Here is a 16,196-nt window from a genome sequence, read left to right as displayed (position 1 = left end):
AGTGCTTAGCTAGGCAAAGCAACTATTGCCAACTCTGAAAAATCCTTTTGTCAGAACATGTACTAAAATTTTATTTGATTCAGATTCCCTTGAAACATTGATTAATGTTTCTTTGAGTTATTTTATAAATTAAGAATTCAACTAGGAAAATTGTTTCTAAAGTTTAGATATTTATAATATGGGAAAAACATAATGACTTGCTATTTTTATACATGAGGAAGGAGCTTTGGTATTTGACTATTATAAATAAAAATGGAATTGGAAATAATGCACAAAGTGGGAGCACTTACTGGTGCATCTGCAGAAGGGTGTGATATGTTAGGGGCATTTGATTATTGTGACTACAAAGCTGATCACTGTTGTGTTGATGGGATCCTCATGTATGCTATTAATTTTCCCATAGCACTATCTAAATCATGCTATGTCAGGTATATTTTTTCCCATAATAATGAAATCAATACTGAAACATACGAAGTGCTTTGACTAAAAATAACTTTTTAAAAAGGTATCTCCTTTGTCCATTCATTCATTCTTGCATTCACCAAAAATTTGTGCTAGGCATTCCGCTCCCTGCCAAGAATATAAATGAGAAGAAAATGACATCCTTCCCTTTAGTAAGTTCTAACGAGAAGACATAAGTAGATTTTCAAAATATTTATTACCAAAAAAAAATATTTATTACCCAAGGGGATAGGAACTTCACCAAGATACTACAGGAGCCTTGCATACTATCTCAGTAATGAGTGGAGTTTGAGAAGGGCTTCATTCAGGAGATGGTGTCTGAAGTATCTACTGGGATATGAGTCAGTATTTGTCAGGTAGAAGTCATGAAATTCTTTCCAGATGGAGAACACTACATGGAAGAATGAGAACACAGAAATATGGGCTTGCTGAGAGTAAAGGCAAGGCTGAATAGGGAGTTGTTTTCCCAAGATAGTGTGATTTTTCTTTTTCCTGCCATCTTCAATCATCTTTTCAATATACACATAGAAGAATCATTTAGGTTTGGGGTTATGTGATGTTGGTTCAGCAAAAGACAAAAGTAACTGAGAAAAGTGTTTGTAGTGATGCTCTGTGGAGTTTAGACCAGATCAAGAAAGAACAGAGGGTTAAAGGCATGGTCTGATAGATTGAAATAAAAAAAGAAGGTTCAAAGGAGTTGAGGCCATGATGAACTTGCTGAAGGGAAACGTGGGAGTCAGGAAGTGACAGCTGGAAGGATGGGAGGTTGTGACTCAAATTGGACCCTGGAGACCAAATGTTCTTCCAATCCCATTGTGAGTTGCTTCCCTGATAAGATAAGTAAGGTAGCAAATGAATTTGTCTAGCAAAATAAATGAATTGCCAGATTTTAAATTTTTTCCCTTCAAGAAAAATGCTATGTAGATCCACTTTCATATGCTTTTGATTTTATGACTGTTGCATGGTAATTTGTAAAATAATGCCTTTTTTTGTAAAGTATGTAACCACATTTTTTAAAAGACTTGTTTTTTTCAGAGCAGTTTTAGCTTCACAAAACTGTCAGTATATAGTCTTCACCTGTTTAAATTGAATTAAGCTAAATCAGTGTGTTTTACTGCTATTGTACCCACCTACTGATAAGTCATTGAGTTAGTGACCTTCTCTTGAAATTTAATATTTTTTCTCTAGTTCAACAGTGTCCACAAAAACTTTTTATAATGATGGAAATGTTGTGTATCTGTGCTGTCCCACATCATAACTACCAGCTGTATGTGGCAGTTGAATACTTGAACTATGGCTAGTACACGTAAGGAGCTTGTTTGTGAAATTTGATTGAGCTTTAGAATTTTTAAATTTGAATTTAAATCGGCTTGTAGGTAGTGGATACAGCTCTAGTTTTTCTGGAGAAAAAAGGCCGATATAGAAAGAGCAGAAATTTTAGGAAACTTGTTGCTACTGCCATGTAGAATAACCACTATCATAATTCGTTTGAGTCACTGCCATTCAGCAATAATTGTACCATTTTGGAAAAGTTCTAGCCAGGCCTTCATGTTTCCATTGATGAGATTTCATTTGAAAATGTTGCATTTGACTCCATATCTTTGGAATTTCAGTACTCTTGACTCTTTGCCCAGGTAATTATCTCTGTTTTGTTTGTTTGGCTGGTTAGTTTTAAATTTTCATCCTTTTCTTTTTGAAAAGAATCCCTGGCCACTTATGCAAGCTGACTAGTAGTCCTGAAAAAACATAAAAATCTTAGTATATTCCATTGCCATGTCTACTCATTGAAGATTGAGGAAAAGTTAAGTGAACAAGCATATATTATAAATCATTCTTAGTGACACTGTGTTAGTTTCATTATGCAAACTTCACATTTTAAAATTAGTTACTACTAAAACTAGCTAGAGTTATCTTCCTCCTCAGAAACTGAAATAATAATACATTTTCAAACAATATCAATATGTTCCAAATAAATGAGCTTTATCAGTAGATATGCATCTTTTAGAATAGGACACAGCTATTAACTACAGTTCTCAGTACGCTCAGTGAGAGTCATTATGAAAAATCTTTTGAAGCTAGTCTTTTCTGTAGTAAATACCGATTTTTAGAAGGATCATAGATTCTGTAAAATACATTTCAGGCTGCAGGACTCCATGGAAGTGAAGTTCTGTAATTAAATACTAATTATTTTCCAACTTCTCATGTAGCATGGCTTAATGTTAAGTCATGCCAATATTTTAAGGGAATATATTATTCACAAAGAAAAATATATTGGGGAACAGTTGTAAAACAGTTTTATTGTGTGTTCAGAAATGCAAGTCAATTAAGTGGTTGGACTGAATGTAGGTTTTAATTATCTCTAAAATGAGGATCTTTACTTAGCTTTTCTTGTGAGACCTCAAGTAAGAAAAGAAACAATACTAAAAATTAGTTAATGGAGTATCTTTCTTCTCATCAGTCTTAATTCCTCATGACGTAAAGTTATCGTTAGGAACATTTAGAAGTTTGGTAATCTTACATCCCAGAGATCAATTTACAGCCTTGAAATACTTTTTTTTTTTTTTTAAGAACATAATTTTTATGCCTATTTAAACAATTGATAATCCGTAGTTCTGTTAGATTCATCTGGGGCTTAAATCCTTTTGGAGGAGGGAAGTAAAAGCTTCTAAAACTTTACAATCCTATTTCTTTTGAACATGAAAAGTTATTGAGGTAAAAATCCTTTCATGGTTGATTCTGTTAATCTAATTTGCTTTGGGGGGTAAGGAAAGCTCTAGACCAGGAAGTAGGGTGCTTGAGATCTATTTTCAGGAATCATGCCTCTCTCTCTCTCTGTCCCCCTCCTCACTCCGCTTTTCCCCAGGCCACACAAACACAATGCATCAGTTTTTAACATTGAATTTCCCATGCCTTTTTTATTTATGGACATCTATATAGGACACATTTTCTACAGCCTGATGATGGAATCAGTGGGTGATTGGCAATGCTAATAGGGATCTGTGTGAATGATCTAATGGGAAGTTTCAAGTTCAAATGGAATTATCCCAGATGTAATGATATTTTTCTACCAATGTGCCTCTCACTTACCCTATGCATGGTTAGTTCAGTTCTTCACTGCCCCTCATATCACTCCCTTTTTTGTTATCTCCACTGGCATCATCCTTATCCTCCTTGTGATGCACATGCCTAAACTAAATCCATAAAAATTCTCTTTTAATGGACTTCCTTTCTTCTGATTTTGTTGCCCCACTATACTCCATAGTACCATCAGGTGAATTTCCCCTAAATATTAATTTAAATGTCCATCTATTCAAACCCTTTTGGTGGTTTCCTAATTACCTTGGAATAAAGTTTACACTCCGGAGTCTTCCACAAGCTAACTTTCTTTTAATAATACTTTGAGTATTTTATCTTCACCCTTTATTCACATAAAATCATGTATGGTGAAGAAAAAACTAAAAATGTTTCATTTCAATATATGAAAACTATTTACCCTAAAAGAATTAGATATTCATGTGCCTTTTCTTTTATTCACATTTCCTTAATATGGATAGCTGAATACTTGAACTTGCTTTTGAGGGTTCACCTCTAATTATTGATGCCAAATAGATAATCTATTAGATTAATTCTTTTATCCATAAAATATTACTGATGCTGCTATATTTCATGTCAGAGTAGTATCAGGCAGATAATTTTTGGTGTTTGTATATGAGATTTGAATTTTTCGTTGTATAGAATTTCTCAAAAAGATAGATAGGTACTACTCTTATCCTGTCTTCAAGTTTCCAGAACTGAAGTTTTGTTTTTTTCAATTTTTTTAAGTCTGTTGAATTTGTTGCAATATTGGCTTCTGTTGTTTTTATGTTCTGGATTTTTGGCTGCAAGACATGGGATCTTAGCTCCCCAAACCAGGGATCGAACCCTCACTTCCTCACTCATCAGGAAGTGAAGTCTTAACCGCCAAACCACCAGGGAAGTCCCTAGAACTGAGTTTTTATGGTCACTGAATGTTTTCTGTCACGCTCCATGTTCATCGTACCTTCAGTGAATTCCTGTTTCCTTGGTGCATCTGGTGGGCTACAGTGCATAGGGATGTCACAAAGAGTTGGACATAGTTTAGCATGCGCGCGCGCGCGCGCACACACACACACACACAGAGCTGAGTGCACACAGACACACACATACACTCAACTCTAGCCCCTGCCCAGTTACTTTCCACCACTATGTGGTTTTCCTCAATTCCACTTCTCATGCTTGAGTCACAGGCATGTCCTGACTGCCTCCAAATTACATCATTTTCCTTCTAGTTCTATGACTTAGCTCCCAGAGCTGTTTGACTTTAATGCTCCCTACCTATATCCTGTTGTTCTTATTGTGGTTCAGTCGCCAAGTCATATCTGACTCTTCGCGACCCCATGGACTGCAGCATGCCAGGCTTCCCTGTCCCTTACCACCTCCTGGAGTTCACCTATATCCTACTTATAATGAAATACTAAGCCCTTCTTTCTGAATATTGTTAATCTCTTTTTAACTGGTATTCTGTAGAACTTTTATTTACTTTTTTGCCACGCAATTCTGCACTTAGTCATGATAAATTTCATGTATCATGAAATTTTATTTGTTTTCCCCTAATCATATTATATGCACTATGAAATACTTACTGCCCTTTAAAAAAAAAATCATAATGCCTTATACAGAGAGAAAAACACAATTGTACCCAATAGATGTATACTCCTTAATTGCTGAATGGACTTCAGAATAACAATAGCAGACTCTTAGGAAGATTGAGTTCATCAACTTTATCTTTCTTGTTTCCATATTAACTTCAATGGATTATTTGAATCACATCACCAATTTTAGATTTCATTATATAGGTACTTTTCCTGTTACAGCACATGCCAGCATGTGACTGCTTATAAAACCGTATTTTCTAACAAAATCTGATAATGATCTGGTGAAAAAATTTATAGAGATGTTATCATTAAGGTATTGTTTAATCTGGTTCACCCTAATTTAATAATTCTATCTTGTGAGTTTTGCCAAATTTTATGATAGGCTAAAACAATTGATCACTTCTAAGGCCACATAGTGGCCACTAAATTTCCAAATGCTTTTTACTTGTCAGGGTTGGGAATAAAAATTAGAAAAAGTGGAGTGGTATTTATTTATATGTAATGGGTTTTAAATTTTGTTTAAAACAGACTAGGGACTGCCCTGGTGGTCCAGTGGTTAAGACTCCACACTTCCAATGCAAGAGGTGTGGGATCGATCCCTGGTTGGGGAAATAAGATGCCACATACTGCACAGCGTGGCCTAAAAAGTAAAACAAAAAACAAAAACAGACTCTCTTCCTGTTTATCTGGAAAGAGAAAAAAATCTTCTGTTGGCTCCATTGATTGCTCCTTTGTGAGGAAGATTGTTGAAGCTGAACATAGGCATCCTGGTGAAATTTTTGCACAGACACTGTAGAGCTGCCGTTTCCTCCACAATCACGTGCTGCCACATGGAGCTCAGAGGGCCAGACAAAGCCTCCTTCCCTCCTCCTCTGTCTGTATAAACATGAGAAGTATTCGTCTTCTGTGGTGTCAAGAAAGGGCAAATATCTGTCACTAATTAGACCATGTCACTGGAGAGAATTTTGCAATAAAAAAGGAAATATTTCTCAAGCTGATTGATGAAGTAAGTCCCTAATGACCAGAATTACTTCACTAAGATTGAAATTGATATTATCAGAACCATATGCTCATTACATCATCATAGCTCTTTTTTAGCATGTGCCAGGTGGCATAGGTATTAGTCTTTTTTCATCAGTAAAACTAAATTTGTCTATTTTTATTGAAATTTCTAATATATTTTGAATATCTGGAAGCATCTCAAATTTCAGAGGAATCAAGTAACATATGATAAGTATTATCTATTACTGGGATGTGTAACTGAATACTATATGCAAATCTAAGAATTGTGATCAAGTTTCATGTGTAAATGTCTGGATAATACATTTGTACATACATATTTTAAATACTGTGGTACTTATTCTATCATTCTTTGTCATACTTTGCCATATAATGGAATATAAATAATAGCAAAAATTACAGAGAACCTATTATGTGTCAGGAATTCTTAAAGTGTTTTATGTATTCAACGGACTTCCCCTGTGGCTCAGATTGTAAAGAATCTGCCTGCAATGCAGAAGACCTGGGTTCGATTCCTAGGTTGGGAAGATCCCCTGGAGAAGAGAATGGCTACCCACATCAGTTTTCTTGCCTGAAGAATTCCATGGACAGAGGAGTCTGGCGGGCTTCAGTCCATGGGGTTGCAAAGAGTTGGACATGACTGAGCAACAAACACTTTCACTTTTCATGTATTCAATATATTAATTCCACAGTAACCCTATGAGTTAAGATACCTTTATTATCTCCATTAAAGTATACATCGGATGCTGTGGATTCAGTTCAGTTCATTTCATTCACTCAGTTGTGTCTGACTCTTTGAGACCCCATCAACTGCTTCCCTGTCCTTCCCAACTCCCAGAGCTTGCTCAAACTCAGGTCCATTGAGTCAGTGATACTATCCAACCATCCCATCCTCTGTCGTCCCCTTCTCCTCCTGCCTTCAATCTCTCCCAGCATCAGGGTCTTTTCCAATGAGTCAGTTCTTTGCATCAGGTGGTCTAAGTATTGGAGTTTCGGCTTCAGGATCAGTCCTTCCCAATGAATATTCAGGACTGATTTCCTTCAGGATGGACTGGTTTGATCTCCTTGCACTCCAAGGGACTTTGAAGAGTCTTCACCAACACCACAGTTCAAAAGCATCAATTCTTCGGTGCTCAGCTTTCTTTATAGTCCAACTCTCACATCCATGCATGACTACTGGAAAGACCATAGCTTTGACTAGACACCATGTTTCGACTTTGACACCATGGATTATTTAACCATTTTGAGTCTTAGTTATTTTTTTTCTTAACCTGTAAAGTGACAATAACACTTCACAGGGTTATTGAGGAAAACAAATGCTGGGTCTGGAGTTAAATACTGGGCACATAGGTACTCAGTAACTTCTGCCCTCCTTCCTATTTCAATGAACTGACTACTAGAAAGAGATTTAGTCCCTAATTGTATATAATACACTTTTGTGTACAATATTCTGTGAGATCTTTGAGGTCACCAGGTGTCAGAAACATAATAGGTACTCAGTAAATATTTGTTTTGTGAAAGGATGAAAGCAGATTTTCCTAAGTACTCTAAATATACCAGTGGTGAAAAATATGTTATTGGTTTGTTTGTTTTTTTTTAGTAATATCCGAATGTGAACGTGAAAGTGGCTCAGTTCGTGCCTGACTCTGCGGCCCCATGGACTATACAGTCCATGGAATTCTCTAGGCCAGAATACTGGAGTGGGTAGCCTATGCCTTCTCCAGGGTATGTTATTGTTTAAGTAATTCAAATCATTACCAATGTCTGATTAAACCACCTTGAAGAGAAAGGCTTTAAGTGTTGTCTTTGATAATTTCCTGTCAGAGGCATAACATCAACAAATCAGGCCCAATTACCAATAACAGGAAATTTGCCTCCTGTGTATTAAGATGATGTTGGAGATCTTTAAGAGTTTGTTGAGATTTTATCTTCCTTGGTCTTTGTAGTCGGAGCTGTGGCTGTTTTCATGCTCTTATATAAGATGCATTTTGCCAACTTGAGCAGTAACAGTATGTTAAGACACCTAAGTCTTTGAGTAGTAGTTTTCATTCCTAGTATCCTAATCTATGTTTAACATTTTAAAATCATGGGTGGGGAATTATGAAAACTGACGTATTTCTCTTGTGGTTAAAATATAAAGAATGAGTTAATGCCTTGTTACCTGACAGAGTGCCACGTTCCCACCACTTTGGCTGATGAGCAGTAAGTTGTTATTTAGGACGATGGTGCTAATGGCCGGCGGTAGTGGTGGTGATGATAATGGCAATGACTGTGGTATTGAAATGAGGTTGAAAACCAACTAAGAATGGATTACTTCTCCTCAAAGCCTAAAAGTAGACTCTTGACTTTGATGAAATTGAACTTCTTACTACATGAGAACTATCTTATTAAAACAAGATGAGTTTTTTTCCCCTAGGAATTAAAAAAAAAAAATCTGACAGTTGAAATAATTATGGTGAGAGATGCCAATCTCTCCTAGCAGGAATCCCACTGGTATCTGAATATCTGAATCTGTAGTTCAGATATCAAAGTGAAAATAAGTGTCAATTTCCCAAACCAAGATGTAGAGAGCTATTATCCAATAAAACCTGGATATAGAGTACATCCTTATTTAGCCTGATCAAGTAAAAGCTGGATCATTCTGATCGTTTTTATTCAACAGTTATTTGGTCAAAATGCAGTTATGCGTGCCTATGTTTGTTCATATTCTTTCTGATTTTCTTATTGTCAGCAGAAATATTCTTTCCAGGGCAGTGGTAAATTTCTCACCTTCTGTGGGATGATGTCATCCCATCTGTATGTTGCACACAGACTTACTTCATGACCCTGAACAGCACCCTATATCCAGGCTTTATTGGAGAAATGACCTCTTAGCTCACTACATCCTGGTTTGGGTAACTGACATTTATTTTCACTTTGATATCTGAACTACAGAGCCTACCAGTGGGATTCTTGCTGGGACGGATGCCAAGCCAGTTCTGGCAGAGGCCACTGGAAGGCATCGTGTTTAGCCAGAAATCCCAGGAGCTGCTGAATCTTTGCAGCAATCCTATGTCAAAATGAGGTAGATATGAGAAACCTTTTATTTTGGGAAGGTGGGAGTAAATGTGGGTATTCAAAAAATTCCAAAGAGAAACAAGTGTTCGTTTTCTTCCACTTCTTCCCCTGAAGATTGTCCACAGCTCTCCCACAACATGTGTAGTACTCCGGCATTTCAGAATTGATGGACTCCAGATGGAATCACAGTTTGGACTTACTGGCTATGGCTAGTCTGCCCTTGACCTCACACATTTCTCTAGCCCTCTGTTTACTAAGAGGAAACCATAGGATAGTATTAGCTATCAACCAAGTCCGCTGGCCGGAAAAACCCTTAAACGTTAACTTCAAAGACAAAATTATTTGAAAAAAAAATATAAACAGGAAAAAAAGGGGAGTGAGTGATTAGAAGCCGCTAGCAATTAGGCACTAATTAGGTTTGTTCTGTGGTGTAGCTGCCCAGTGGCACCATTTGTATCTCTTTCAAATGCATAGGAATTCCTCAGGCTAGCGTGTCTTGGTGAAGCCAACCCACAATTTGCAGACTAACTTATTATGAAGATACACCACAAATATATCCAGATCTAATTGATTAACTGAATTCTTCAAATTCATTTGTAGTGAAAACCTGGTTAAGTGGAAAACTGACACCCTGTTTGACTCATCAGTGTATCACTATAAGTTAGCACAGAGCCTGGAATATAATAATTGTGCAATAAAGCACATTATTGAATTAATTTATTTTTGCTAATACCCATGACATCTATTTCAGACATTGTGCAAATGAATTTATTTTTTATCTTTTTGAGTGGGGCATATTTATACAAAGTAAATTATTTAAACTACCAATTATAAAATAAATAAGTCATGGGGATATGATGTATAGCACAGGGAATTTAGTTAGTAATATAACAATTGTGTGTGGTGCCTAACTATAAAAATAATCATGTTATACACCTGAAATTAATATAATATTGTAAGTCAATTACACTTCAGTAAAATTAAAAAAAATAAGCAGGCTTTAAAGAGTAAGGCAGTCATTAAATATTTCTATGATGATACTTTTGTTGATGATTAATTATTACTCTGAAGTAGTGTAGATGTAAAACATGTAATTGATTAGACCAGCCTTAACAGCATCCTAGTTACCCCAGAGAATTCTTGTATCCTTTTAGATAATACATTTCTGATTTAACATTTTATTTTTAAAGGTTTTTTTTTCTGCCACAGAAGTATAATGCATTTATACTGTATAAGTATAATACACTTATACTTCTGCCACAGAAGTATAATGCCCTTATAGAATATAATATGCACTTTGAATAATGGATATTTTCTGTTAAGTTGAGCTGTTGTGAATCCATGGGCATGAGGCAGATAATCAATATAGCAGGATCTTGAGAGGTTGGCTGCAGGCTTTACAATTTCCAGAACCAAGTTACAGTTTAGGAATGACCTGTGTTTCCTCAATGGTTTTAGGTCTCTGTTATTTACAAGTCACTGGACAATGTGAAAGGGATGTTAAATATTGTGGAGTATACTGGAATGTGGAATAATATGAAAGACATAGCCTCAACCTCAGCAAAATTTATAAAAAATTTATTAAAAAGGGAAAGAACAATTCAAACAAAGCAGGCTACTGTCAGGGCAAGTTTGGTTCTCAACCTATGTTCTCTATATCAGATCAGTTCAGTTCAGTTCTGTCACTCAGTCAGGTCTGACTCCTTGCGACCCCATGAATCACAGCCACCAGGCCTCCCTGTCCATCACAAACTCCCGGAGTTTACCCAAACCCATGTCCATTGAGTCAGTGATGCCATCCAGCCATCTCATCCTCTGTCGTCCCCTTCTTCTCCTGCCCCCAATCCCTCCCAGCATCAGGATCTTTTCCAATGAGTCAACTCTTCACGTGAGGTGGCCAAAGTATTGGAGTTTCAGCTTCAGCATCAGTCCTTCCAATGAACACCTAGGACTGATCTCCTTTAGGATGAGGCAAAAGGCTCTGTCTGGAGACCTTACCTGAAAACAGGTTTATATTGAAGTTCCAGACAAATAGGTGGAAGCCAGTGGTCAGCTAGTTGGAACAGAGTAGCACGGGGCCCCATGGTAACCAGTGGAAACACTGAAATATTTGGATCAGATTCATTTTACTCTCAAAATCAATTTACCTGTCATGCTTTCATTGCTTTTGGTGTTTCTCCTGCACTGATGGGGCCAGATCCCTGAAGGAGAGTACCCTAAGAGCTCTTTTCCAGCCAGAGCCCGGAGGGGAAGCCAGTGTCGTCCAGTGTCGTCGAGGCTTCAAGGGTACCCCCACACATGTGTGGTCCCAGCTCCGCCTTGGCCATGGAGCTCTTGCCGTGGCTGACTGCACGCTGCTGCAGCTGCCACTGCTGTTGCTGCTTGTGAGCCGCGCTGCATGGGCTGAGTTCTAAGCCAGGATCACCCTCACGCTGCCTGCTCTGCTTCACGGTCATCACTGTGGCCATGGCCGCCTGCCTGCCGCTGGCTCAGCATGGCCAGGTACTAGGGAATGTGAGCATTACCAGGTGATTCATCCAGTCCTTCAAGTATGTATATTCAAGTCTCTGTGTGTGTGTGTATTCAAGTGTATATGATACACTTACTCAAGTATATATATATGTGTATATATATATTCAAGTGTATATTATATATATATATATACATATATATATATATATATATTCAAGTATATATTCCCATTCACTTTGAGATAAAGGGCCACCAGAAGCCAGAGGCGGACCACTTCTGTGTCATTGTTTCGAACCGCTAGAGCATCCTGGGCATAGTGGGTCTCAAGGAGGACCTTCCCAAGTATTGCCAAGCAGGAGCTGCTCTTCACAGGGCACATGGGCCTGACCATGTACCTTGGGGCCTCTTCATTGCTGATGCAGATAATCAGTAAACATTGTATAATAGGAAAAGAAGAGAGTTTTATTCAAGTCAAACTGAGGACCGTCTCCTTGGAGACACAGATGCAAGAAACACTTGAATTGTGTTCTGCCTGACTACAAAATGAGGGAGGCTTATATAGGCAAAAACCACAGTGTTGCATAAGTTGTTTGTCAAAATTAGGATTGGAACTGGCAAGAAGTAAGGATGTTTGTTAAGCAAGGATTGTTTGGGGAGTGAGATGGTTGCATAGTTACAAAGGGAGACCTTGAGACCATAAGGGTGCAGCTGGCAACCGCTAGTAGATGTTTTGAGAACAGCTGTTGGTGTCCTTGAGTCTGATGCAGTTCAGAAGACTCAGGTTCTTGGTGATGCAGGAGCTTGTCTGAAACCACATCCACAGCGGCCACCTGTCTTCGTTTTGAACGCTTGAACCACAGTTACTCCATTTTGATTTTCTAAATACATTCTTTAATGGTTAAAGCAGATGTACAATGCGTGTTTGATAATCCATTGACAGGCTGTTCTCACTAGCATAAAGTTCAAGCCAGATCATGTATGAGCCAGAATGACTTCGCCATCCCTCAGTATGTGAACATTGCTTCTGTCATCATCCGGCAGTGCTCCAGGACCTGATGGCCCACGTGGTCCAGTGCGCGGTTAGGGAGAACCTCAAAGTGGGGTGCTGCTCCACCTGTACTCAGGATGACAGTAGGGACCTGCTGCCTTTTGAGAAAGGGGACATCTACCTGGTGATCTAAGTCCGTTTGCCCCTCCCCTCCATGTTGGACCCCACCTTCTCCTACAACCGCAAGAGGAAACTCTTGGCCTCAGGAACCATTAAGGTGGAGGTGCTGAACGCCACCCCTACCAGCAACCTTCCTGAGGCTGATGTCGCCAAGGTCATGGACACCTACCGCCAGGCCAAGAGGACCACCTGGCTAGAGAATGGACAGAGGAATCCACCCCCCGCCCCAGGACCTCGTATCACTGTCATAATCCTGCTGCTCTTCTCCTTGCATTCAGGGGGCAGGAAAGTGGAGGCCTCTTCCTGTCATTGACCTCAGATCCAGAGTCCTGCTGTGCCCTCAAAGGAGAGTGTGCCAGGTGCTTGCCAAGCTCTGAAGGCAAGGCCTTGCCCTTCCTCATGCCTCCAAGATCTGGGATAGGAGCAGGCCTGCCGTTCAGTGGGCTGACAGGGCTGGGCTGACCTACACGACCTTGGGATGAATGACCGGAGATGAGGCCCTCTGCAGTCCTCCCCAGGTCTGTGGGGTACAGAGTCAAGCTTTGGGGTCCCAGCCCCAGCCTGCATCAGTCTTTCATGGAGAGGAGGGGCTCTGGGGAAGTGAGGAGAGCAGACCCTGGTCTCATACAACTTGGGCTGCTGAAAGCTGGAAAACAGGGTCTGCATTCCTTGCCCGCCTTGGGGAGCATGTCTGCTGAGTAACTGCAGCTCTTTTGTTACTGTATATAAACAAGCTCTTGGAATTGCAGAATAAATAAATATTTACAAAAGAAAGGTGTGGTAGTGATAAGTCTGCAAATTTGTTAATAGAGGAATCTCCTGACATCATTGGCATTTCACCCTCTATGTTTTCTTTTTACCTGCAGAACCACCCAGAGTCACTGTGATGCCCAAGAATCAGTCCTTCACAGGTGGATCTGAGGTCTCCATCATGTGTTCTGCAACAGGTTATCCCAAACCAAAGATCGCCTGGACCTTGAATGATATGTTTATCATGGGTTCACACAGGTACTGGGTTTGTATCATGTTCTTTGTTTTTACTGAGTAAGAGGAGTTGATGAAATTTCTGGTCAGAACTAATCTGACCAAATCTCTGGGGTTAAAGGAGGTTTGACCCAAATCCACAGCTTCAGATTTTCTCAATAGACCAGGAAATGTCTATGAAATAATAAATGATGGATGTTTAGAGTTTGAGGTTCTTGAGTGTTGAATTCAACAGCTGGAACTGAGTGTTTCCTCAGTTTGCTTTGTAAACAGAACACTGTGACAGTTGATTTACCATGAATAATTGTGTGCTAAGTCACTTCAGTTGTGTCTGACTCTCTGTGACCCTATGGATTGTAGCCTGCCAGGATCCTCTGCCCATGGGATTCTTTAGGCAGGAATACTGGAGTGGTTTGCCATGCCTTTCCTCCAGGGGATCCGCTTGACCCAGGAATTGAACCGACATCTCTTATGATTCCTGTATTGGCAGGCATGTTCTTTACCACTAGCACCACCTGGGAAGTCCATGAATAATTGACATGGGGGTAATAAACTTTCTGTGGGTAAATTGATGTGCATTTAACCCATGCACTAAAGGCTTGGTCCTGGGATTTGACAGAAGAGAGAGGCAGAAGCAAAGGATGGGACAGTAGCTCTAATTAAAGTGTGTGCAGACTTTCTTCATAACTCATGTTCACCGTTGCCACTCATACTGCATTTCTCATTGTAGTATGTTATTCTGCTGGATGCTTTTAAAAGAAAATGAAACCTCTCATGCTCAAAGAAAGTACTGAACACGTGGGACATAAACAGTGAAGTTTCCAGCCATCAGGCTCCCATTACTCTGGGTTTGGCATGAGGAGACGAGCTTAGCTGTGAGCCAGATTCTATTCCTGGTCTCTTCAGGGACTCGTTTGAGATGTGAGGCATTGCATCTCTCAGGTTTTCATTTTGAGCAACTGTTTAGCTTAGAAGTTCATACAGAGCAAGATTGCCTGGGTGCAAACTTCGCTTCTCCCCTTTACTGATGCTGACTTGGGGCAAGTTGTATAACCTCTTTGCTCATCTGTATAGCAGACAGAATAGTAGTCTTAACTCATTGGATTGTTAGGAACATTTAAAACATGAATAAATGTAAAGCTGCTAGATCAGCCTTGGCACATGGCAAGTATTAGATATGTGGAACCTATTGTTGTTATTATTCTGGGGAAGGAAATGGCAACCCACTCCAGTATTCTTGCCTGGAGAATCCCATGGAGAGAGGAGCCTGGCTGGGCTACAGTCCATGGGGTCGCAAAGAGTCAGACACGACTGACCCAACTTAACACACACGTGTATATTGTTATTATTACAATGTTTCTTCTTACATACTGTTGCTATTAATCATTTTTGCGATCAGCACCAAAAGCATAACTCTAAAGTATTTGAAGATATTTGAAGGAAGTTGCTATAGTTCCTTGATCCTATTATTATTTTTAATTTTATTTTCTTTTTGTCTTTAGGTATAGAATGACCTCAGAAGGTAACTTACTTATCAAAAATGCAGTTCCCAAAGATGCAGGGATCTATGGTTGCCTGGCAAGTAATTCAGCTGGAATGGATAAACAGACTTCTACCCTCAGATACATTGGCAAGTATAATCAGTTTAAAAGCCAGTTCAAATAGAATGAATATCATATCAAGCAATGTAAGAGTGCTTTTTTAAAAATTAATATTAGGAATGAGTCATATCCAGTTGTATAATTTTTTATTTGTCTCACACACTGATTAAAGCAAATATTTTAACTAATTTAAGTTAAAAGTTCAGGGAATGAATTGCTTCATTAGTCAACAGAAATCAAGGAAGATTCCAGATTATAGAAGAGTTCCTGATTGTCCATAGAGTTCTGTCCTTCTGTAGTTGATCTGTTCTTGGTAATATTTTACTTACAAATCAACAGATTCCATATTTTTCCTAGTTTACCTCAACTTTTGTTTTACATTTTCCACTTACGTCCATATATGTTTGAATTTATATATTCATACATAAATGCATATATATGAAATTGTTTATAACATTTATATTATTATTAAATATTTATAACATTTCTGTCACTTATCTAGATATTATTTTTGCTTTTCATCTTCAGTTTTTCCCCTCTAAACTCAAATATTTATTGAAGATAAATATTTTATTTTTCTTATAATAATAATAAATAATATCATGACAACTATTCTATAATATCCCATAATATAGTAGGCTATCATACATTCTAACATGTATAATATAATATAATCTATTATAACACATAATCATATATTCTAATAATAGGTAATATATAATAGAATATTTCTTTAAATTTGACATTTCTTAAAGAAAG

General features: G+C 38.4%; 1 protein-coding gene across 5 annotated transcripts in view; it reads left to right on the top strand.

The window, feature by feature from the left end:
• The window catches only part of HMCN1 (hemicentin 1), a 512,408-nt gene that overhangs the window by 228,525 nt on the left and 267,687 nt on the right, over positions 1-16,196 (top strand). For 4 of the 5 annotated variants that reach the window (XM_043486094.1, XM_043486095.1, XM_043486092.1 and 1 more), the window contains exons 12-13: positions 13,719-13,860; positions 15,339-15,466. In XM_043486094.1, the coding sequence (XP_043342029.1) occupies positions 13,719-13,860; positions 15,339-15,466 (270 nt within the window). Of the gene's footprint in view, positions 1-13,718; positions 13,868-15,338; positions 15,467-16,196 lie in introns of all 5 variants that reach the window. The other variant, XM_043486097.1, reaches the window with a different exon arrangement.

The sequence above is a fragment of the Cervus canadensis genome, chromosome 13 (assembly GCF_019320065.1).
Source record: "Cervus canadensis isolate Bull #8, Minnesota chromosome 13, ASM1932006v1, whole genome shotgun sequence".
Lineage (NCBI taxonomy): Eukaryota > Metazoa > Chordata > Mammalia > Artiodactyla > Cervidae > Cervus > Cervus canadensis.
The sequence above is the reverse complement of the archived record's forward strand: the minus strand, read 5'-3'. Positions and strand labels throughout refer to the sequence as shown.